The sequence below is a fragment of the Neomonachus schauinslandi genome, chromosome 1, assembly GCF_002201575.2.
Source record: "Neomonachus schauinslandi chromosome 1, ASM220157v2, whole genome shotgun sequence".
Taxonomy (NCBI): Eukaryota; Metazoa; Chordata; class Mammalia; order Carnivora; family Phocidae; genus Neomonachus; species Neomonachus schauinslandi.
The window spans coordinates 104,158,578-104,185,081 of record NC_058403.1 but is presented as its reverse complement, the minus strand read 5'-3'; the positions used below and the strand labels follow the sequence as shown (position 1 = coordinate 104,185,081).

Below are 26,504 nucleotides of genomic sequence, written 5' to 3'. Positions count from 1 at the left end.
TACATTCGGAATAGGAGACATGCAACATGCACACAGGACAGGGTCTGTACAAGAATATAGAAAACCTCCTTCAGATTAATAAGAAAAGTCTTTTTAAAAACCTCAATGGAAAAATGGAAAGAAAAAAAACTTAAATTGTAAACAGGTACTATAATGAAGAGGAAGCCCAAATGACAAATAGCGAATAAACACGAAAAAATGATCTGTTGCCCTTCCCAATCATGAGGGGAGTGCAAATTTAAAGAACAATTAGATATGGTTCACTTAAATTGACAAAAACTTAAAAAATCTGATAACAGCAAGCATTGGTGAAGATGTAAAGCCACTGGGAGCCTCAAGCACGGCTGATGGGAATGTAAGTAGGTACAACTACAGCGGAGAGAAATTTGGTGGCATATCAGAAACCGGAAGTATATAAAACCCCCAAAACGTTGTTTCACTCTTAGTTGTCTTTGCTAGAAATACTAGCACATTTGCCGAAAACACTGATTATAAGAATGTTCACTATAACACTGTTTAAGTAGTAAATGGCCATCAAAAGAAGAATGGCTAACCAAACTGAGGCATAGTCATTGAGTGGAACACTCCATCCCTCAAAAAAGAAATGAATTGGGACTACCTGTACTATCATAAACCTCAGAAACATTATATTGAAACTTATGATACCATTTATATAAAATTTTAAAACATGGACTACAATGCTACAAATAATGTTTGAGCTATGCGTGTGTAGCAAAGAAATAAAACACTCATGGATAAATACCATAGTCAGGATATTGGTTACTTAGGAAAGGGAGGAAATTTGAAGCAGAGAGAAACATCCAGGTGATTTCAATTCTATCTACTTTTTAAAACTGGGCAATTTGTGTATGCTTAACATTTTTTATTGGTTTTTAAAAAACGGTAAAGAGAACTGGAAGGTGGGTGTATGGGTTAGGCAAAGGGAACGTGGTGGGGAAGGAGGAGTGGGAAAAGAGGATGAGTGGATAGGGATGAAGTAGTCTGGGAGGAGAGCCAAGGTAGTAGAAGAAATGGGTAGGAGATGAAAGTAGTCCAGAAAGGACTTGACATGAAAAGACAAAACTTAAAGGCATTGGGGAACTTGGAGAGAATTTTGAGTGAGCAGTCGCATTTTCAAAGCAAAGCATAAGGACAAACTATCTCCCAGCGGTGTTTTGGACTAACTAGTTGAAAAGAGGGCATGGACTGTAGAACGGAATTTAGGAAGGTTCAGTGATTGTGCGAGTGACTTCAGGGAAAGGATTGAAGACTTGCTTGCTAAATTTTCAGATTCTACAAAGACGGGAATGAGAACTAATATATTGGACAGAATCATAATTTTTAAAAGGTATGAATATCCTGGAATGAGGGCCTGAAGACAAGAATATTATTACACTGGTTTAAAATGTGACACAATACACATACAATTTATTTTTCAAGTTCTCTAATTACAAGTCTTGATTCAAACTGAGGGTTCTGGTACACAGCAGGATAAATGTGGCCAATTGTGTGATGTACTGTTGAAAAGGAATTTTAGAAACAGAGTATCTGCCTATTACCAGCAATTGTTCCAAGCAGTTGGTTTCAGTACTTGGCCTTGATAAATTACAATAATGAATTAGGAAGATTCCAGGGGAAAGAAACCAGAATGTTGAGAATGTAGGCAGTACTTGGGAGCTACAATAGGACGTCCTCCAAGAATATGGAAACAAGATTGCCCTTTGAGGATTAAGTGAAAAAAAATCCCCTCGTATGAGTGGGATTAACCAGCTACTGGGCTAACCCAACATGCTGTCTGTACATGCATGACTACAGGTGAGTTAAATATAGGGAGATAGGACTGGATGTGCTTTTAGTAGAGGAGGAAACCTAATCAATGATAGTATCCATTGTCCAGAGAAAGACTGGGTAAATAGACTTGGTGAGGACCGGATGGAAGCACACAAATTCTGACTGACATGAATTATAATTTTCATTGTAAATCGGTAAACCAGCACTCAGTCTTGCATTTGGATAGCATCACTAGGATAGCATTTGTCACGTACTGACAAAATTGAGCTTCCAGACCCAAGTCTGGAAAAGTGAGGTAGTGTAACTTTTCTCTGCCATAGGCTCCTTCTTTGTCATGGAAAAACATAGGGACACTAGGACACTAAGGATGTGTAGCTGAGAAGAGAGAAGCTAGAGGCGATCCCTGATACTTATCTTCATATGTTTAAAGTTCTTATAGGAATAGAATTATGCTCTTTTGATTGCTGAGGCAATGAACAGACCAAAGAACAATGTATAGAAAATACAAAGAGTAAGATTTCATCTGGCTGAAAGGAGGAGCACACTAACAATGTAAAATTCTGACAGTGCAGCAATGGTCTCTTTGTAGGTTAGGATTGGTCATAAGCAACAGAAAAAGTTTGGATAACCGTAACAAAGGACTATCTCTTTGGAGCACCATCACCATGACAAATAACCCTCTGCTGACTTTTTTCTAGAACTACCAGGAAAGAAGATCTGATTGGCATAGTCAGGTGCCCCCACTTTTTCCCTCTCTGCTCTCCTGGCAAGGACAAGGTAGAAAACTGACTGAAGGCTCCAACGAGGCTTCATGCAATGGCAAGGAGAAATTTATAAAAGGAAAATTGAGGAGTAGGAAAAAAATATCAGAAACTTACTATGTTCTCATCATTGCAAGAGTAGAAAGAGAGGTCACCTGTTTGTCAGGAATCCTAAAGGAGGGATTTCTGTGCTGGAAAGAAGTTGGAAAAGATGATTTAGAAGATCCCTTCCAGTTCTTTGTTTGTAAAGAGGAATTGAGAAGTAGAATTGATTACTGAGATCCAGGGTCATTAGGAAAGCCCTAATAAGGGAAATATGGGATACAGGTAACAGGGAAGTGAGCCATAGAGTAGACATGGTCGTTCAGTGGACTAATTACTGGCATTGGTCATTTGAATGTCATGGGCATTGAAGCTTCATGGAAAGGTTTTGAACAATGAGATACATGCAATAAAATCTTCTTTGGGAAGTTTAATCAGGTAACTGTTAGTACATTGAACTAGAGAACAGTAAGATCAAAGGCAAGAAGATCAAAACTGTTTTGATGGCCTGAGCCAGGGGGATAGCAGCAGGAAGGGAAAAGAAGGAGCCAGTGAAGAGGCATTTCTCCGGCAGTGTCCACAGAACAACAGGGAAAGGAGAGAGTGAGAGAAAAAGGTCAAGAGTAACTCCAGGTTGCAAACCTGGAGATCTAAGAAAGTGATAGTACAGCTGGAAGAAAGATGATAACTTCTAATTCAGATAGATTGAGTTTTGAGATCATGGGTATCAACTGGGGGCTTGAGCCTGAGGAGAGATCCAAGGCTGAAAACATAGATCTGGGATTCCCTAGCGTAGAAGTTGCCCTGGAGGAGGTCATATGAATGGATGATTTTCTATAAGAACAGAGTATCATGCCAAAGTACAACTATGTATTTTTAGAAAGAAGTAATCACTAAGAACTAGAATCACTAGAAGCTATTTCAGGAATAATGAAACTTGAACTGGCTTTAAAAGGAATGGAGCGGGAGAAGGAATTCTCTATTGAGACATGCTTATAACTAGGATTGAGTAACAAACAGAAAAATGGACTGATCTGCACAATCCCTCTAAAAACGAATTCTTTTTATTCTGCCACCATCTGCTCATGCCCCTGTTACAGGTGGAGAAATAGAAGAAGTGAGAGGTGACTGAAGTTAGCAGGTGAAGACCACAGGAGAACTACTAGCTCTCCAGCCCTGCTGGTCTGGTGGGATGCTGATCGGAGGGCTTAAAAGACAGACGGTGCTCCTGGTGACAAGGGACCTGTCTGCCTTGGTGGTTAAGAGTGGGGATATATAACAGAACTTACCGGTCCTAAAATTCTGAATTTGACATCTGTTAAAATAAGCAATTGATGAAGAAAACTAAAGAAATCACTGACAGTAGTGACCTCTAGTGGAAATAGGCTTCAGGGAGCTTATATATATATACATATATATATATATTTTTTTTTTTTCTGTTAGATAAGATGAAAATCAGTGGCATATTCAGCCAATTCATTTCCACAAGAGTGTGAAGGATGGGGCTGCTGGAAATAGCACACAAATCCTGCCCAGAAAGTGGCAATGTACCAGGAATACTTTGTGTTTTGAGTCAGACTAAGCTGATTAACATTCTGGGGGAAAAAAAAATGTGGACACATAATTGCTGTCAAAGACATTAGCTGCGAAAAGAGTGTTTGGGCAATGACCTCATTGGCCACAGGGGGGGCATGGTGTGTTCATGGCAGCCAATAAGTGAGCAGGCTGACTGTCTTGGGGAGGAAGCGGCGCTGGATGCTGGTATGCCTTCTAAACATCTCTTCATTAAAACACGGAAGAAAGCTGTGATCTGTGAAATGTGCACACATTTGGTAATTCAGTATTTTATGGCTCAAGTCCCGTCTCTTTCCTGTGCCCGGGGGCGCTGTTTGTGCCAAGTGATAGCAAACGCTATTGAGCTGGGAGGACGCAAGAGATGCCCGGGAGAGTTGGCCTTTGAAATGGAACTAATGTCATGGAGGGTCCAAGCACAATGAAGAAGGGCAGAAGCAAACCACACTGGGCATGCACATCCACCCCCTTTGGGAAGTGCTTTCAGAATATATAATCTTGACATTGAGGAGAAACAAAGGAATGGGAGGGTTGATGGGGATTTTAAATTTGTCTGATCACACTGGGGGCTAATGATGGGTGAGTTGAATTAAATGGGTGGGTATAGAAAAAGGAGTAAAATGAGAGATTTTTTTTTAATGGTGATTATATAGAAATACACAGAATCAGTGTTATCAAGCCCTGGGCAACTGTCACTTCTGGCAACAGAGTGATCCTTGTCCTTGTCTCCTATTACCTAATGTCAGGAGGTGTCATCCTGCCTTCTTTCATTATTCACCCTCCTCCACACACCCTGTTTTGTTTACTGATGCTGTTGTATAGCCTGGCCCATCTGCTTTTCCCGGGATTTGCTCCCTCTCCTCTCCGTGTCATTTCAAGGTTAGAAAAACAGCCCTTAGATAAGCCTTTGTGATAATTCCACTCTGGTCTGAAATTTCCAGAGTTCTGGTCTCCAGGGGTGGGCAGAAGGCAGCCTCCTAAGTCAATGATTGCCCTTTTGTTATTTCTTAGACGCCAAACTAAACCACAGAGCTGAGTTAAAAGGAACCAGTATTAAGTGGTCCTTCCTCTTTCCCCATGCAAAGATCCTTTCCCCCAACATATGTACAGTCATTCGGCTCTGGAATAGGTCATTTCGGGTGTCTAGTTTAAAAACTAGTTTACTCACCGAAGATGAGCTAATTATTTTAATTTGCTCCAAAGCTTCTGTCAGGCTGTCTTCAATCTCGGAGTCATCTAAGGAGAAGAGGTCCCCAGCTCGTGAAAGATCTTTTTGTCCTAAGACCAGTCTGAACAGTTGATGCATGATGAGGAGTTTGATAATCAATGGACTTTCTGCAGGCCCAGGACCATATGTTTCAGTCATCAGAAGTTAGTAAGACAAAAAACATGCGGCAGGAAGTATACTTTGTATTCCTTGAAAGGTCATTTTTCTCCAGAATTTGAGGTCTTCTTTGACTCTCTCTGGAAAAGAAACAAATGATAAGATAAAACTGCTAGTAGAATGGCATGAGCTCAGAATATGAACTTGATGCCCAGCAGAGAAGGGGGGGGGAAGACTTTGGAAATGTGCATAGAGTAACAGACCCTGACTTGATGACCTTCAAATGAGCTCTTCCCCTGTTTTGTTTTGCTTTTTTCCGAAAGGTCTTGTAAAAAATTATTAGGTTTCTCTAGAATTTACTGTAAACCTTAAAAAGCTGCTTAACCCTCACACTTACTTTTCTCCTTTCTATATCCCTCTCCTCTCCACGCCACAAGGAAACAAGTGGATGAGCAACTGATATGCCCAACACTCACCAGATATCCCCCCAGATTCCCATGGAAACCAAACAGAAAAGGGCAATGAAAGGAAAGAGGGAACACAGAAAACATCTCTTAGAACCACTGCCTGGTTTTCTCTTTTTTCCTGGATAGGGAAACCAGTGCTTGCCTCCTTGGCTGGATTTCTTTCCTATACTGACAACAGAAGCTCTCCCAAACCTACGTCCAATAGGTGATCTGAATACTTGCTTTATTCATATATACTGTCTAAAGAAAGGATTCTGCCTGGGAGTATGAGGCTCAATAGCTCTCTGCTGAATGTGAGTGTGAATTTGAACTTGAACACTGAACTTGAAAGTGATAGCATTGCGATGCAGGCTAAAGAGGGAAGGCATTGGGATCAGGCAGTCTTCCCTCTATTCCCACAATTGAGATAATAAAGTCCCACTGTACTTCTTACTCAATTAACAGTCCACAGAGAGAAGGGCAATGGCACAAATTAAATATCTGATTTTTCTCATCAGCTCCCTTATGGGCCTAATAAAATCACAGACCATTTGCACTGGTAGAGACCTTAGCCATCATTTAGTTAATGACTTCCCAAAGGCTCCATGGTAACTACAGCAGTGCTGTTCTCTTGATTTCAGGCCAGTGGGCTTCCTCCCTGGTTTACAATGAAGTGGAGTCAGCTCATGTAACTTACAAATGCAGACACATGTTCAGAGAGTGAGAGCTGAGGGTGACTTATTTAATATAAGCATCTAAACACTAGGCAATTCTGCCCAGCATTTCACTTGGAATGTGTTCTCCAGGATGAGTGTGAAAGGCAGAGGGGAGTCTGCTGCTCCCTTAGGTGATCTCAGATCTCCCCTCTGAACTGTCACTGTGCAGGCACCTCTGCGTGCTGAATGAAATGTTAAAGCCTAAAGATACATACTCCCCACGCAATATGGTCTCTAAACACAAGCCAACTGGGCGCCTGGATGGCTCAGTCGGTTAAGCGACTGCCTTCAGCTCAGGTCATGATCCTGGAGTCCTGGGATCGAGTCCCGCATCAGACTCCCCGCTCGGCGGGGAGTCTGCTTCTCCCTCTGACCCTCCCCCCTCTCATGCTCTCTCTGTCTCATTCTTTCTCTCTCAAATAAATAAATAAAATCTTAAAAACAAAAAACAAAACACACACAAGCCAAATCCTTCACCAGGCGCTCAGTTAAATAAGATATATCAGTGCATTTTGTAGCCACTGAACTTGTGTCAAGGGTAATATTACCTACATGAAACTTTTGTGCTAACCACCAGCTCTAGAAAAATGACAATACTTACATATGCTTGCCTTTGTTCCAGGCTCTGTCCTAGGTGCTTTGCAAACATTAACTCACTTAACCCTCATAATAACTATATGAGGATATTTCATCCCCATTTTTCTGGTGAGGAACCAAGGCATTAATAACTTGCCCCAGCCACACAGCTAGCAAACTGGAGAGCTGGGATTTGGACCCAGAGACTCCAGGGTTAGGCTCCAGGTTCATAACCACTATGGTATGTTGATTCCACGTAGGGCTCCGTGTGCAGCTACTGTTAGGAGTAAAAGCCCTCAGAGCATTATTAACATTTGAAGATGAAGATATGGGTAGGGTGATAAAGCATGAAAAGGAATTTCTCTTCCCTCCGACACTGAGGGAAGGAGGGACCCTGCATTCTTGCCCATCTATGCCCTGGGATCAAGGCCAACAAGACAGCAGGAAAGTCACAAGGAAGAGAAGCTTAGAGGAAAAGAAAAGCAGGAGATTTGGCTGGGGATGGGGTGGGGGGGTAGTTTTGGGGGTGGAGAGAGAGCAGAGTGAGAGTCCTACAAAGTAGAACGCACCCTTGCAAATGTGGAAGGGTGGAATACAGCATCTACAGGAAAAATTAGGACAGTGTTTTCCTGAATTTTCCCCTGAACACATTTCTCCCCCTAGCCTCAGACATTTGCAGTGACAGGGTCTCAGTAAAATAATATTCAGGAAAATAAGACATTGCATGGACATTGGAAATGATTTCACCTTGACCAGCCAGCTTGTTGGTCAATATCTCATCGTTCCTGAAGCAGAGTCAGCTGCCCCAGACATAGTGCGGCTGGAGCTCCAAGAATGAGCAGAAATACGTGCTGGTGGAGAGGAGCACCCCAGGCTTTCCCTGGGCTCCTTCTTTGCTCTCCACACTTACAGTGACCCCTGGTACGGAGCCCTACATTCATGCTGTTACTCTTGAGTGTCCATCATGTACAAAACAGTATTGTTCAAAACACCGCTGTCCATGAGAACTTTCACACCTTGAAGGGTGGGGTAGGGAGAGCTGAGACTTAACACCAAACATCCTACAGTACAAGGATGACCCAGAGAAAATCTCCTCTGTCCTATAAAAGGAAGTTTGGGGAAGTACAAGGGAGAGAAAGATCTCTCCTAGGGGAAGATGCTAAGGAATAGCTTTGTTAAGGAAATGGTGTTCGGGCCAGACACTTTAGGATTTGGTTTCATTTAGTGCACATATTCTGCAGATATACTAAGTCAGCTGCTGGTCTGCAGACTGAGGTTCAAGGCCTAGCCTGGCCACTCAATGGCTGTTGGACCTTTGGTTCATGCTTTTCCCTTCTCTCACCCTCAGTTTCTTTACTTGCAAAATGGGGCTAATGCATGCCTCATCTACCTCACCAGGTTGTTTTGAAGATCAAAGCTAATAACACACAAAAGAGCCCTTTGTCAAATACTGACACCAAGAGCTAATGTTTAGCAGGTGTTTCCCATGTGGCAGGCACTACTATGAGTGCTTCCTGAGTCACTTAATTCTCACGACAATTCCATGTGATGAGAAACTGATGTTCAGAGAGGAAAGTAACCAGCCCAGGAACACCCAGAGAGTAAGCTGCAGAGTCAGAACTGAAGGCAGCTGGTCTCCCAGAACAAAGCCCTGTCAGTTGCATACATGACCATGTGTGATAATTATTGAGCTGCCTTGCTTCCATCGGTCTTCATGTAAAGAGCACCCCACATGGTACATTATACCTCCCCTTCCTGGATAAGGATCAGCAAGGCATGTTATTTATTTTTCAGCAGCCCTGGTCAATGTTTTTCTCAGGTGTCTGGCTTCCCAGGCTGATCTCTCTGCAACAGCAGAGAAAGTCAGAGACAGATCAAGTTCAACCTCATCCTCTGCGAAACTCCCTACCCTTACGAATGCCATAGTCCTGTGGCCTATATCCATATATACAGATGCGCCCACCGAATACACACAAGCATACACATGTGCACACGAATGCACATATGTGTGCATCTCGGATGCTTTCTATGCACCAAGCTCTTTGCTAGATACTTCCTTCTCCATTCTCCCATCAACCTGGCAGGTGGATATTATTACCAAAGAGGAAACAGGACTGGTGAGGCATCTCGTCGAAGATTACACACAGAGCCAAGATTCACATCCAGATAGGTCAGCCTCAAATCTCATTCTTTTGGAATTACAAAAACTGGCTTATAGAATTCCTTCTTACTCCTAGCTTTTGCTCTCCTAATTTCTCTCCCTATTCCTTAAGGGACCCTACTCTGAAGCCCACTTTCTCCTTATTTAAGTATCTATTTTTTAAGCAGGTATTGGTTGACAAGTCAAGTTTCTGCAAGGAGAAGCAGACACCACACACAAAAATGATTATGCGCCACACCTGACACATTTCAGGGAGTCCCAGCTGTCCCCACAAACTGGCTTTACCTGCGTGCTACTCTTCAAAGGCGGGCAGCTTGCTGTTACTCAGCTGTATGTTTTGAGACTGGGCGGGAGATTCAAGCAGCGGACTCCGAGGGCACAGCGAGTGGAATCCACTCAGCTCAGTGAACCTGAAGTTGCTCATTGCTGTGCTGCCGGTGCCGGGTGGAAGAATTCCAGGAATGCAGCCCAACGCCACCGGCAGCTTCAGAGCTGGTCAGGTGACAGGCTGCACCTCACCCAGTGGAAAGTCGCCTCAGAGAAATGCTCTGTTTCCGGGGGTGAAACAGAAAGCCTGCCCCAGTAAAGTTGTTTTTAACAGAGAACACAAAACCCCCTGTGTTCGTGAAAATCTATACTTTCCCTGGGAAGAATGGGGTGGAGTGGGGGTAGAAAAAGCCACGCAGGAAACAGTCTCAACAGAAACTCCAGCAGGTGAATGGAATGGCTCTTGGGAGCCATTTCACAAAGCCTGGGGAAGAGAGGGCTGCAGCTTCATGAACGCCTCCCTCCCTCTCAAGATTTCACACCCAGAGTTTGAAACACTGAGCATTTGTCCTGTGAGTCACAGCTCCTAAAGCAGTGATCCTCTTGCTCTGCCTCTAGATTAATATTGTTGTAAATTTAAGGATGCAGGAAGTTGCTACTAAAATGAACAAATCACTAAACCAAAATGCATACCTTCTTTTTTTCCACTCTATTTTCTGGGAGGTTCTTCATAAAAATCCACTTGGATTTGCACTTTAAGTCAGATACGTTAAATATTGCAGTGACACTCAGAGAAAATGTTTGTCTTGCTTCAGCTTACTGACATTCTAGAGGAGAAAAAGATCCTGAAACTCTCAACACTTAAAGATGTCAATGCTTAATGGTGCATTAAGAAAACATGTTTATAGAGGCGCCTGGGGGGTGCAGTTGGTTAAACTTTGGGCTCTTGGTTTCATCTCAGGTTGTGATCTCAGGGTTGTGATCTTGCTTGTAGGGCTCCGTGCTCGGCGTGGAGTCCGCTTGAGAGTCTCTCTGCCCCTCGCACCTGCACTCTCTTAAATAAATCTTAAAGAAAACATGTTTTTCAATTGTATTACTCTCTACCTCTAATTTGTCCTTATAGAGGGTCTATTGCCCATCAAACCACCTATCTGCTGGCAAAATGTACAGGAAGCTGAGCTGCAGACAAATTCATCTGTGTGATCACGACGATATGACTCCCAAGAGTGCTACCCTGCAAAGGCATGTGGTCCGAGTGACGACACATCTGCCATTGAACAAGGTCCTTTGCTCCAGGGGAATGACCTTTCCAGACATTTGATGATCAACCACATTTTTATGTCATCCACATATGGAGAATTCCTTTGAAGAGTTTGCTTTATAAAAATGGGGCATCCAGTCAGCCATGAGTAGGTGTAGCCTTTCATTGGTAATTTTCTGGCTTACAGATGGTGATGCAGTTTCCTCTTTTAAAGGAACAGACTCTATTTCTTTAGGCTTCCCTCTTCTTCATTCTCTATTCATTATTAATGGTTCTTATTGCTAGATTTTATCCTATATTCTTACATTTTTAAAGGAGTCTAGGGTCCAAAATTGGACATTTTCTAGGACCCCAGTAAGAAGAGCAGTGTTGAGAGGAGGGAACCCAGACACAACTGGGCTCAGCTATGCCATTACATGCAGTGTAAATCAGGACCAATTAATTAACCTCTCTGAGCCTCAGGTTCCTTATTTGCACCTGAGGATTGTGATGTGGGCTGTTGGGAGATTTAATGAGATTATATAAAGCATTCAACATAGAACCTAGCATATAGCAATCACACAAGTAACAGCAATCACATCCCTAATGATGTCATTATTCTAGTAGATCATTTCCCTGTTAACATGTCCTTAGGCCATCCCTTTTAAGAGCTAATAAGCCGCTATACTTCTGCCCAACACTGAGTTCACATGTTAAAGATGCATAGGTCTTTTCCATCTGGGTCATATTTATATCCTAGCTGTACTCTCCCCCAAAACTTAAATCTGGGTAGTTTATGCACTATCTTGAAAGTGTCCCTATTGATTTTTTGGCAGACTTGTTCCCTGGAGAGATAGCCTTACCCCCACCCATGGCTAAACAGTAACTGGATTTTTTTTTTAGAGTGGAAATGGTTTGAAATACAATGCATCTCAGACTTTTTGTGGTTGGATAATCCAAATACCTGAGTTTTCTGTGTAAGTGTAGTGCTCACTCCCACATTTATTAGTGAGAACGGAGTGTATAATTCCCTCCAGGGTACCAGAGGGCAAAGTTCTTTATGACTTTTCAAGGTGACCTGCACTCAATGGGCACTAATAAAACATTGCCGGTTTATTCTATTATTCTTCAGTAGATCTATGAAATAAAAATACACATGAACCAGTGGACTTAATTGCCCCACTATTAGGATACCACCTGTGGAAAAAGTTGAAACTCTTTGGGGGGAATTTCAATAAACATAATTAACTCAGAAAGCCAACTTATTCTGAGAAAATTAGCCTCTGGCTTCCAACTTGGGGTTAGGGTATTCTCAGGTTTCTTCACTTTAGAAAATTCCAGAATAGCAACATTTATTTATGTTATATTTTGGACAACACTACTGCACATCAAAATCTTATTTTATTCACCGGTATTATAAATGCCCACTGACTAACTTAGACCCGTTTGGGTTCTAGAAACTTTCTATAAAGTTCTTAGATTTTCCCTCGAAAGAAAGGATTAAAGATTCTTTTCAAGGAGCATCTTTTTCACACAGTGTGAAAGAGCTACAGGCGTTCCCATGGGAATTGGCCGCATACATTTCAGCCCTTCCCACAAGATGTCTATTGTTCCCTGTGCGTCTCTCAGTTTCCTCTGCCATGACATGTTGCTTCATTCACTTCTACTGAAAGCCTCTGAGGCTGGGTTATTCCAAACGATGCAAAAGGACTCAGCCCTTGGTCTTTTTCTAGAACTCATACAATCTAAATTTGTAGCAGGTTAATTATCATAAGCACATATAAAAAATAGGTTTGGTGACCTGTTTAGGCAAGAGCTCAAGAAACATTTAATTTTGAATACATATTGCGATTTATTGAAATACAGACAGGAAATATTTTCTTTCTTTGGGAATGAGGGAAATATCTTCAAGTCTAACAAACTTTCTTAACTGAGAATTTGTGATCTGTAATAATGATTTCATAGTGTATCCATTTTCACAAATTTTGACTTTGCAGGTCATATTTTTCTTAATTGATATAAATCTTGGTATACATTGACTAAATCTTATATCAATATAAATATTAATAATCAACATAAATCTTGCTAAAATTTTTTAATTCAAATTTTGTAGGTTTCTTTTTCCAGAAAACATACCCAAACTCTCAAATTACAAAGAAAATTCAATGTTTAACATGTCTTTATTTACATTTAAATTCCATATATTAAGCACCTGCATTGACCAATTCAAATAATGCCTTAAGTACTTTTTCTGTTCCTTAAATCGAAAACCTCCACATTTCAATTTACAATGTCATGGAATCCAATAGTTGATTACTATAGCAACTTAAATATGTATTTGAAAGAGCAAAAAAATAGTTTGATTCAATTGCGATTTGTAAGATAAGTAAAATACCAAAAGGAAAAATGAGAGCAACAATAAACGGTAATGGTGCCTGCTCAACCCACTGCCTGGAATGATGCTGTTGCATTTTCTTTGAAAATCATAGGCAAGGCCAGTTTCTTTGCAGGTTGCAAGATATTTCTTGAGGTAAACAAAAGTGTGAAACAGAAATGAGCCCAGACAGTTTTGGAGTAAAACAAAAATGCACATACTATGAATCTAGAAGCACAATTTTCTGCTCCTGAGGCCTAAAGACATGTTTTAATAACCCACAGAGAGGTGGCTTTTTTACCCTAATAACCGAAAAGCCTGCATACAGGGCTAGACACACAACTCCCCGATGTGCTTTATCTGCATAATCAGCCAGCCCCTGGAAGTTTCTCTGCCCCACTCCCACAGCCCACTCCTTCATCACTGCAGCTTCTGACATTTACTTTAATTAGCTTTTGTTTTTGCTGAACAAAAGGACAGGGAAAAAGATAGCCATACCTCTTAGCACAGGAAACTCTGGCCATCATAAGAAATAGAAGGCAAAATGCTTGACTTTAGAGTAATTCGGCTGGCACCCATGATGGAGCTCAGAGGCAGGCAGCCGGGTAGCCCCTGCCCCTTCCTGCCCCGTCCTGTCCTGTCCTGTTGGCAGCTGCTCGTCAAGCCAGCTGGCTGTACACTTGATTCCCTCCGCTGGACTCGCCGTGTGGGATCGGGCAAATGAGTAACTTCTCCTCTCTCCCCCAACCTTCTGCTTAGCGCGGACAATTGGCACAAAGCTTCACTTATTTCTACAGTAGATTTAGAAGCTTCTCTGAGCAGATCAGTGGTTTGCAAGAATTAGAAGATTTGCCTAACAACCAGTAACTTAGCTTCTGTTAATGAATAACTCACTTTAAGGAATCAAGGAAGTTTTAGGTTAATATCAGATGTGGAGCCTTTTATCAGGCAGGCATCAGTGAAAGGCTCAGTGAGGAATGGAAAGATGGAAGCAGTGGAAGGAGGTAATACTTAAAGCAAACACATAGAAGAAAACACCAGGAGAGAAACAAAATGGCTAGTGCAAAGGAGCAAAGTCTAACTATGCTGCTGGTATTGTTAGTGACTAATACTGAACGACTGAATGAAGCATCCCTACTAGCACTGGGGATTTCTCCAAGCCAGCACTGTTCTTTCTTACGCCAATCCAAACTGCTAATTCACTTCCTTTTACCATCCAAATATAGAACTCCTCCTCTCAGGCCTAATACACTGGGGATCCCTTATGAGCTGTCTTACATCTCTTTCTCTTTTAAGGAGAATGCTCTCCAAACCTCTAATGCATAAATTAATTGGTGGTACCCAGTGGATTGTTATATATCTGGAGGCTCTCCTCTCCCCTTTTATGTGTATGACATGGGCTTTCTCCCCTTATTGATTTGAGGTTTCGCCTACACACAAAGCAATAGGATATTTCTGAGACTCTTCTAACTAGCTTTCAGTCAAACTAAGTGTGAGTGTGTGGGGCAATGCAGTGGGGAAGAGTAAGGTGGAAGGTGTATATCTGGAAATATCAGTATTTCTATGTCGTTGGCAATCGTGCTGCCATGTAAATAAATTGCTGGCTCAATTAAAGGGCATTCTCCTGGGATGAAGGGGACTCTCTCCTGTATTTACTACCTAACCTCCACTTATCCCACTTTTGGTAAAAACTGTACCCAAATTTCTCTTTGGAGGCGATGTTCTTTGGGTAGAGTTCACTCACATAAACACATTAGGTCTTAGCCAATCAGAAAGACCGCATTCTCCTGACCATGGTGATTGATTTAGAGAATGAGCGATGACCCCTTCCAGGCCAGTGGGAGTCATGAGAAAGATGAATGTTTGGCTTTGAGAGGACAGAGTCTTTCCTGTTAGACTTGATGGCAAGATGATATAAGGTATGGCTGCCCTTGCCACATTGCCACCAAGAAACCAAACCTTAGTGACTTTGTTTGGGCCACTTAAAACCAGCTGTCCCTGAAGTTGACAAGACCCACACTTTCTCGTGAGCCAATTCCTTAATAGCTTAAGTGATTTTACGCTGGGTTTTCTGCCATTTGCCATTGAAAAAGTTCTGTTTGGCTAAATTAGCCGAATCCCCGTTTGTGAGAGGGCTCTTCTGGGTCCCCCCAGTGCAGCTCCTTGCAAAGGAAGTGGACTAGGAGGTGCATTAGGGACCAACTATGACAAATGAGTCCCTTTAATGACAACCACAGGCTTTCACGGACAGCCAGTAGAGGCAGGAAGGCCTGGGAAAGACCGTAGTCATTCAGTGTAACTGAATGTGTGACTTCCCAAAGTGATTCTCTTAACCAACATGTTCACTTCCCCAAATACTTCCACTTTACCCACCTAGACTTGTCTGGTAGTTCCCAGCCACATTCTGTTTGACCTCAATGAACCTGATCATGGAATCCATCCATCCACGCAGAATTTTCATAAATTCCTTTGGGTAATTAGTTGCACAGAATATAGCTTTATCTTTTTTTTTTTCATTCTGTTTCTGCACAACTCTTGTCACTACCCTCCCCAGTCCTCTTTGATAAAATTGAAATAAAGAACATTCTCTCTAACCACAAAGTTGGACTAAGATGCTTCCTTTATAGAAAATACATACACTTCAAAGCAACTTTAAATGGGTAAATTACATATAAGCACAGAATTTTTAGATGATTTCATTTTCTATAATGATTTTTCTACCTGAAACCAATGACACTCCTTCAGGTACACCATTTCTGTGTTCAGCCTTCCAGCTTTGCAAAAGTTCATTATAGGCACAGAAATACCTAGGCATATCCAGGAACTCCCTTTTAGCTCAGCAAAATAGCACATGGCTTGGACTGTGAGAATCAAGTGTTGTTTGTTTTGTTGTTATTGTTTAAGAACAGGGAAATAGAGACCTGTGGCTAAGAGTTATTCAGTTTGATTCATTATAATAAAGAATTTCATTAAAAAATATGATAGTAAAAGTAATATCTTTTACTCGCAAATTTGAGAGAACTCATTATTTTCCTAAATTAGCTCCTCCTTCTGTTTCTTATCTTGGTGACGGGCCCTCACCATCCACCAAGCACACCAACTAGAAAGTTGCACATCATCCTCTATTTCTCTCCTTTCTTTTCCCACTCATGTCCAATGATCCCGGAACATCTTAGATCCTGTCTGTTCTGTGTCCTCAGCATTATTCATGATCTACAGTGGATAGATCCTAAGGTGATCCTCAAGGATCCATTTTCTGGTGTTTATACCTTGGGGTTTTCTCCCCCTCAATGTGGGTGGGCCTTGTGACTTGCTTCTAACAAATAGAATATGACAAAGATGATGGAATGCTACTCCTGTGATCACCTTATATTATATAAGATGCCATCTTGCTGACAGATGCCCTCTAGAGATTCTCCTTGCTGGTTCAACGAAATAACTGGTCATGTTGAGAAAGCCCACATGACAAAGAACTAGGGGTGGCCTGTAAGAGTTGAAGGTGGCCTCCAGCCAACAACCAGCATGAAGCCAAGGTCCTCAGTCCTACAAACACAAGGAAATGAATCCTTCAAACAAACTGAATGAAGTTGGAAGAGGATTCTTTCCCCAGTTAAGCCTCCAGATGGGAACACAGCCCAACTAACACCTTGATTGCAAACTTGGGACACCCTGAGCAGAGGACCCATCTAAGCCTACCTGGACTCCAGACCCACAGAAAATGTGGAATAATAAATGTGTGTCATTTTAAGCCACTAAGCTCATGATAATTTGTCACACAGCAATAGAAAACTAATACATGACTCTTCCCCTCTCTCCACTGGGATAGCTAGATAGCTATTGTTTCCGTTAAATTCTTCATTCTCCCCTGTCTGGATTTTGACAGGACTCTCTTAGCAGGTCTCACTGCCTCCAACACAGCCCCTTCAACTCTGCCATCAAATCAGCTTTTAGGGGCACCTGGGTGGCTCAGTCGTTAAGCGCCTGCCTTCGGCTCAGGTCATGATCCCAGGGTCCTGGGATCGAGCCCTACATCAGGCTCCCTGCCCAGAGGGAAGCCTGCTTCTCCCTCTCCCACTCCCCCTGCTTGTGTTCCCTCTCTCACTGTGTCTCTCTCTGTCAAATAAATAAATAAAATCTTTAAAAAAAAATCAGCTTTCTAAAATAAAATATGATATGTAACTCTTTTGCTTAAAATTAATAGGTGGCAACACATTGCCTGAGGATGTCATAAAAAACTCTTGGCTTGGCACACAAAGGATTTTGTAATGTGGCCCCCAGCCCTCTCCAGCTCTGCTTCCACCACTCATGTACATACAACCCTGTGCAGCTGGGTCAGTATCTTCAGAACATATCTAGGAGCCCATCACCTTTCACAATCTTTGCTACCACTACTACTGTGATCAAAACACCATCATCTCATGTCTCATTTAGATAATTGCAATAGCTCCTTGGCTTTTGCCCTTGCCTTTTTAAAATGCAGTCTTAGCAGAACATCCAGATAATCCTATGAAAATACAAGTCAGAACTGACTCCCTTCTGCCCAATTCTCTGCAATGGAAGGACTCTCCATCTCACCTGAGTCAGAGCCAAAGTTCTTTCAAGATCAGCAAAGCCCTGTATAAGATAGCTTCTCCCTTCTCCCTCCATGGCATCAACTTCATCTCCTACCACTCCAACCACACTGGAGCTACAAAGGGACAAGGTTTTAATTCATCTGAGGAACTCCAGCACTAGGCTATGAGGCTATTGTCTGGCACAAAGGGGGAATTCAATCAAAATTTCATGAATGAAGCTTTTCTTTATAAAAGCATCAATAAAATAATAATTATACAATTGAAAAGAATTATACAATTGAAAAGCATCAATAAAAAAATTATACAATTGAAAAGAATTCAGAAATAAAGAGCTAGATGGCAAAGAAATCCACTTGGCTGAGACATAATTTTCTTTTTAAGTTGGTAACAAATTTTTTTTTAATTTCCCAGTACTAGTAAAGAAGAAAGGGGTGTATCCTTTTGCTGAAAAACTCTAACGAGACTGATTAGAAAAACAGAGAGAAGACACAAATTACCAATATCACAAATAAAAGAGTTGACATTACTGTAGATTCTACTGCTATAATAAAAGAAGAATAAAGAAATATTGTGGAAATTTTATGTCAATAAATTTGATGACTTAAATGAAATGAATAAATTCCTTGAAGGACCACCGCTTCTTGAATGTCACCACTCATTCAAGAAAACATAGATCATCAGAATAGCCCTATATTTACTTACTTAAAAATTGGAATTTAGAGTGAAACTGGACCACTTTCTTACACCATACACAAAAATAAACTCAAAATGGACTAAAGACCTAAACATGAGACTGGACACCATAAAATTCCTAGAAGAAAACAAATTGCAGTAATTTCTTTGACATCAGCCATAGAAACACTTCTCTAGATATCTCTCCTCTGGCGAGGGAAACAAAAGCAAAATTAAATATTGGGACTACACCAAAATTAAAAGCTTCTGCATGGTAAAGGAAACCATAAACAAAATAAAATGGTGACCTATTGAATGGGCAAATGATATATCCAATAAGGGGTTAATATCCAAAATATATAAAGAACTTACACAACTCAAGACCAAAAAAACCAAATAATCCAATTAAAACATGGGCAGACCTAAAAAATAGACATTTTTCCAACATACAGACAGAATATAGATACAGATGGCCCAGAAACATGTGAAGAAATGCTCAACATCATTAATTATCAGGGAAACACAAATTAAAGCCATAGTGAGATACCATTTTACATCTGTCAGAATGCTTAAAATAAAAAACACAAGAAATAGCAAGTGTTAGTGAGGATGTAGAGAAAAAGGAACCTTGTGTACTGTTGGTGGGAATGCAAATTGGTGCAGCCACTGTAGAAAACAGTACGGAGTTTCCTCAAAAGAATTAAAAATAGAATTATCATATGATCTGGTAATTCCACTACTGGATATTTACCCAAAGAATACAAAACACTAATTTGAAAAGATATGTGCACCCCTATGTTTATACAGCATTATTTATGGTAGCCAAGATATGAAAGCACCTCAAATGTCTATCAATGAATGGGCAAAGAAAATGTGATATCTATACATATATATTATATATTATATAACCTATGTACTATGGAATATCACTCAGCCATAAAAAAGAATGAAATATTGCCAGTTGCAACAACATGGATGTAGCTAGAAAGTATAATGCTAAGTGAAGTAAGTCAGTCAGAGAAAGACAAACACCACATAATTTTACTCATATGTGGAATTTAAGAAACAAAACAAATGAACAAACAAAGAAAAAAAAGAGACAAGCAGAAAAACAGGCTCTTAAATACAGAGAACAAACATGGTTGTCAGGGGGAGGGGGCAAGAAGAATATGTAATATAAAGGGAATTAAGAGTATGCTTACCTCAAACCTCATGAGCACTGAGAAATGTATAGAATTGTTGAATCATTATGTTGTATACCTGAAACTAATATAATACTGTATGTTAATTATACTTGGATAAAAGTAAATAAATTTTTAAAATCAAAATTGGAATCACAGTTAAAAACATTCACATGATGAAAATTCAAGGTCCAGATAGTTTCACTGGTACATTATACGAAGCACTTAAGAAGTAAATAATAATGGAGCACCTGGGTGGCTCAGTCAGTTAAGCATCTGACGATTTTGGCTCAGGTCATGATCTCAGGATCCACACCCAGTGGGGAGCCTGCTTAAGATTCTCTCCTTCCCTCTCCCTTTGCCACTCCCCACCACTGCTCACAGCACTCTCTCTCTCTCAAAATGAAAAAGTAAAGAATACTAACTGTATACAAATTTTTACAGAAATTTTATTTCACAATAAGATGCTTTGAAGCTATTTGTATATATATTATCTATAGGTATATAAATATATAGATATGTATCCTTTTTGTGGCCGGTAGCATTTTATCCAACAAATATAGCATTTTCTGTTAATCCAGTCTCTTGTTGATGAAGTTGTCAGTGCTGAGCATGAATTTACTGAGAGACTGTTGGGTTGGGATTGGAAGAACACGCTCGAGCTAGGCTGCCTGGGTTCACATACAGTCCTAGCACTTACTAGCCACGTGATGTCGGGCGACAATTTTAACTTTTTTACGAACAGGCTTTTTTTTCCCCCTGATCTATAAGGGTATTAATTGTACTTACATCCTAGAGTTGTTATGAGGATTATCTGAAGTAGTATTTGTAAAGTGCTTAGAAACATGACTGGAATGTAGTAAGTGCTACATGAGTGTTTGTTAAATACACACAAAAGGAACATCCTTGAAAGTGCTTCCTGGTGCACAGTTGCAGGGATTTGCCTAGGATATATACCAGAAATGAAATTTCAGGGTCAGAAGACAGGCGCTATCTCTTTTAATTTCAACCTCTCTTTACCCTTATGTTTTGGATATGTCTTTTTTACATCATATGGCTTTTTTCCTCCTCAGTCTGATCACCTTTGTCCTTTAATAGGAACATGTACACCATTTTCATTTCATCTAATTATACATTTGAGTTTAAAATCATCATCTTAGTATTTGTTTTCTATTTGTTCTATTTGTTTTATGATTCTCTTTTCTTGCTCTTATTTTGATGGAGCATATTTTATTCCTCTTTTCTCCTCAGTAAGCTTGGAAATTATATACTCACATACTATTTTTTATTCTTCCTTGGAGAGTATAATAAGTATAGTTGTGTACTATTATATATACGTATATATATATAAAATGCCTCTGTGTGTGTGTGTGCGCACGTGTGCATGTGTGTACCTCCACATCTTAGCTCACACCTTGATTCTTTATTCTCTTAGTGTCTTTTCAATGCCTTGAAACACTTTTTTTTTCCAAATACCTAAAAATATATATTTTGTCCAGATTTTATTGTTCTCAGCAGGTGGACTGATCAGATTTACCTAGACCAACAAAGTGGAAGCCTAAAACAGTTAAGTTTTCATCTCTAAAATGTATTGTTTTTTTCCCATAAGATTAGAAAATTAGTCTACATGCCCTGAGATTGTACTAAAATGTCATTCACTGATATTTTTGTATCATTTCTACAATCTTAGTTTTAAAGGTTCAGGAGTTTATATTGTGAAGACACTGAATAAAGCAATAACTTGCCTTGAAAAATGTCTGAACTGCAGTTATGATTTACCAGCCTACATAATTTGGTTCTTTATAAACAACGGTATCACAGTTGCCAGGGACACATCTTACCTAGCTCCTTTGTCCTGAGCCATCATAATAGATTTCTACCTACATTTTCAAGGACAAAACAATGGCTAACTTTCTTAACTATAGAGGATTTCAGAAAACAACTAGTAAGGCTGATATGAAACATATGCTAAGAAGGTAAAACCATGAAATTAAACATTTTTTTATGTCAGTACTATTGTCCATTTCTTTACTACCCCATAAAGAATGGTTTGTAGGTTCGATACAACCCCCATCCCTAATGTGCTTCATTATTAAAACAACACTTAATTAAATGGTGAACAAAGCCAGAAATATGCCATGGTTTAGAGAAATCTCTTAGGTTATTTTCAGATGTTTCTAGTTTGGCAAAAGCCAAAGCATATTTTGTTGAGCACATTTTATTCCTATGTGTATTAGAAGGGAAATCTAACCCATGTGTTTTATTTCATTAATATTTTGCCAAGTTAAATGGTTCTTTTGCAAGATATATTTAATGTTGAGTTATTTTTATGAGGCTTTTTCCCTTGGATTATGAATTCATATGTCCCTTAAAGTAAGTATACTTTGATCCAAATATCTTGTAGTTATGAAGTCAGAAACCCACAAAACCCACCATTGTTGGGTGATTTCCCAACAATGCCAAATATAATATTTCATTTCTACCACTAACATCATGATTTTTTCCCTCATATTTGTCAATCAGCACTTTATTGAGAAAACAATGGAATTGTTCTTCTTTTTAAGCCCTGCTTTTTGACAAATGTCCAAATGAGGCCATGGCTCAATTCAACATGGGCCGCTAACTTCAAATCATGGGCATACGTCTAAGTGTATCGTTTGGATACTGACTGAATCACATCTGCAGTTACTTAAAGGTATGATATAAGTTGGCACATCAGAGAGCTTGATGAATACTAATCCATAGAGTGGCAAAAATGACAGGTGAAGATAAGGGGCAATGAGAATTTTCAATGTTGGTGGGAGTGCAAATTAACCAACTGCTCTAGAAAACAATGATTAACTAGTAAAGTTGCAGATGTGCATGCCCTCTAACCCAGTAATTCCAGTCCTAGGTATAGTCCCAAAGAAATTTGCACATGTAAAACAGGGGACATACACAAGAAAGTTCCTGGTGTCATAATAACAGTTCCAAGAAATTGGAAACAACTTAAGTCTGAATCAATAGGAAAAATGACTATGTATGTTGTGATATCCATACAATGTGATTGTAAAGAGCGATGGAAATGAGTAAAGTATAAGCATGTTATGTTATTAATATGGACAAGTCTTAAAAACAGAGTGTTGAATGATGAAGAACCAAGTCATAGTAGAAAAAAATGCAGCATTATTATATTTATGTGAAGATTAAAAGTGTAAAAACAAAGAAGTTAGTGGTTAAGAATATATACAAATATGTAACAGTATAAACAAAAGCCATGCAATAATATAAATAAAATTCAGGATAGTCATTATTTCCCATGGGGTGCTGGAAAGTGGAAGGGATAAGACATGGGAAGAACCTCTAAAGACTGCATCAGGGTTCAATTTTTTTTAAAGCTGTGTGGTGGGTCCACAAATTTTGGGTTTTTTTTTTTTTTTAAGATTTTATTTATTTATTTGAGACAGAGAGAATGAGAGACAGAGAGCATGAGAGGGAGGAGGGTCAGAGGGAGAAGCAGACTCACTGCCGAGCAGGGAGCCTGATGCGGGACTCGATCCCGGGACTCCAGGATCATGACCTGAGCCGAAGGCAGTCGCTTAACCAACTGAGCCACCCAGGCGCCCTTGGGTTTTTTTTTTATCATGATTGTTATAGTTTAAAACTTATGAATATTATTTTGTATTTATTCAACCTTTAAAAATTAATTTCTAAAATGCAGATTTAGGCATGCAGTCAACATCCTGAATTATTTACCTACTGCCCCAATTCTCATGAAACTAAAACAAAAGGTACAGTCTGTCAGAGTTTAGTTATGTGTTTAATGCTTCTCTTCCTGCCCTGACTTTCCAAAAAAAAAAAAAATCCCTTTGGGTTCTTTCTATGTCTTACATAGCTGGGCTATTTCTTATATTTTCGGATTAGATTAAATACTATCAGGCAGCTTCTGTCATTGCGCATAAGTAGTAGTGATTACTTCATCAGGAAAAAAAATCTATAATAACATGGCATAGTAGTTAATGTTTGACAAGCAAGTCTCAACGGTGTACTATAGTTGTCAGGACAGCCATTAGGAACCTGAAGACGCGGTGGGCTGAATTCTGCAAGGGAACAGAGTTCTCTCTCCGTCAAGACAAGGCTGAACTCTTGCCAAACAACAGGGACTCTACTCATTGTATAGAATCAATTATTCACAAATCCAAGGTGGCCAGGCTTCTTCCCTCCCCACCCCTTCCCTTCCTTTTTTCCTTCGGTCTCCCAGCCCTCTTCTCTCTCTCCCTTCTCCTTTCCTTCCTTTCTTTCTTTCACCAACTGTATTAAATATCCATTATGTGCCAGGTGCCAAATATTCATATATGCACTAGTGTCCCGAAAGAATTAATGGACCGTGCTATGGTGAGCACTGTGAATTGTGTAAGACTGTTGAAACACAGACCTGTACCTCTAAAACAAATAATACATTATATGTTAAAAAAACAAAAAAGAAGAAGATAGTAGGAAGGGAAAAATGAAGGGGGGCGGAAATCGGAGGGGAGATGAACCATGAGAGACTATGGACTCTGAGAAACAAACTGAGGGTTCTAGAGGGGAGGGGGTTGAGGGGATGGGTTAGTCTGGTGATGGGTATAAAAGAGGGCACGTATTGAATGGAACACTGGGTGTTATACGCAAACAATGAATCATGGAACACTACAGCAAAAACGAATGATGTAATGTGTGGTGATTAACATAACAATAAAATAATAAACATAACATAAACAATAAAATAAAATTAATTAAAAAAATAATTAATAGGACCTTCGGCATGGCATGCACTGCAGTCATACCCCCCTTCTCTCCCTGCACAGAATGTGATCGATCAAATGATATGTCACAACTTTTACGGTATATAGAATTCTTCTGTCTTTTTTAAATTGTGAGTTTTACGATATATCCAAAAGAGTAAGAAAAAAACGTATATTTTTTAAAAATGCAATTTAAGGGATGATAATAAAATCAACACCCAGGTGCTCACCATCCAGCTCAAGAAATAAACAGTAACCGAAGTGAACATGTGTGCCCCTCCCCAATTTTCCCTTCTTTTCTCCATCTAGAAATAATGCACTATTTGAATTGTACATCATCATCATTCTTCTGCTTTTCTTTAGAGTGGTATCACCTATGTGTTTATCTAAATACTTCACGTTTTTGAAATAATAATTGGACAATATATATTCTTCTGTAACTCAGTGTTTTTTACTCAACATTCTATTTTTGCGATTCAGCCATGGAGCTGTGGTCGATTACGGTTGCATAGTATTCCACTGCATGCCTTTGTCTCGACTGATTCAACCTCTCTTTGCTGATGGCTGTCTAACTTGTTCTGTTTTTGCTGAGACAGAGGGTCGTCTCTGGGCATCCTTTTGCATGTCTCCCCATGCAAATGTGCAAGTGTTTCTCTTGGGTATATATCTAACAGTAGAGTTGTTAGGTCATAGGATATGTGAATCTCCCACTGTCCTGGAAAATGTCTATTTTCCAAAATCTTGATGTACATTCCTACCTACAATGGGTGAGAGTTCTTAGCGCTACATCATCACCAACAGATAATAATACTGCTTGACTTTTTAATTTTTGCCAGTCTGGTGAGTGTGAAATTGTATCTCACCCTGGTCTTACATTTCAGTTCTTTGTTACCAAGGAGTTTGAGCATCTTTTAATATTTATTGGGCATTTATATTTTTCTTTTGTGTACTGCCTATTTATGTTTTTTGCTGATTTTGCTATTTGGCCATTTATCTTTTTTAAAATTATTCAGAAGAATTCTTTATATGTATTTTTGATATGACTTCTTTTCCAGATATGTGTATCACAAATATGCTCTCCCAGTTTGTGGTTTGGATTTCACCCCCTTTATGATATTTTCAAATGTCTTTTGAGATCTTGATTTTAATATAGTCAAAATTATAAGTCTTTTTGTTTATGCTCTGTGCTTTTTTTAAATTTAATTATGTTATGTTAATCACCATACATTACATCATTCGTTTTTGATGTAGTGTTCCATGATTCATTGTTTGCGTATAACACCCAGTGCTCCATTCAATACGTGCCCTCTTTAATACCCATCACAGGGCTAACCCATCCCCCCACCCCTCTCCCCTCTAGAATCCTCAGTTTGTTTCTCAGAATCCATAGTCTCTCATGGTTCATCTCCCCCTCCAATTTCCCCCCCTTCATTTTACCCTCCCTAATATCTTCTTTTTTTAACATATAATGTATTATTTGTTTCAGAGGTACAGGTCTGTGATTCAACAGTCTTACACAATTCACAGTGCTCACCATAGCATATACCCTCCCCAATGTCTATCACCCAGCCACCCCATGCCTCCCACCCCCCACCACTCCAGCAACCCTCAGTTGTTTCCTGAGATTAAGAATTCCTTGTATCAGTGAGATCATATGATACATGTCTTTCTCTGATTGACTTATTTCGTTCAGCATAATACTCTCCAGTTCCATCCACGTTGTTGCAAATGGCAAGATTTCATTCCTTTTGATGGCTGCATAATATTCCATTGTATATATATACCACATCTTCTTTATCCATTCATCTGTTGATGGACATCTTGGCTCTTTCCATAGTTTGGCTGTTGTGGACATTGCTGCTATAAACATAGGGGTGCATGTACCCCTTTGGATCACTACATTTGTATCTTTGGGGTGAATACCCAGTAGTGCAATTGCTGGGTCATATGGTAGCTCTATTTTCAACTTTTTGAGGAACCTCCATACTGTTTTCCAGAGTGGCTGCACCAGCTTGCATTCCCACCAACAGTGTAGGAGGGTTCC

General features: G+C 39.9%; 1 protein-coding gene across 2 annotated transcripts in view; it reads right to left on the bottom strand.

Annotated features, from left to right (window-relative positions):
- The window catches only part of VEPH1 (ventricular zone expressed PH domain containing 1), a 217,762-nt gene extending 212,269 nt beyond the window's left edge, over positions 1-5,493 (bottom strand). Inside the window, exon 1 of one of the 2 annotated variants that reach the window (XM_021702584.1) lies at positions 5,335-5,493. In XM_021702584.1, coding sequence (XP_021558259.1) covers positions 5,335-5,472 — 138 coding nt within the window. In that variant the 5' untranslated portion in view covers positions 5,473-5,493. The remainder of the gene's footprint in view (positions 1-5,334) is intronic. The other variant, XM_021702585.1, reaches the window with a different exon arrangement.
- Positions 5,494-26,504: the final 21,011 nt, after the last annotated feature.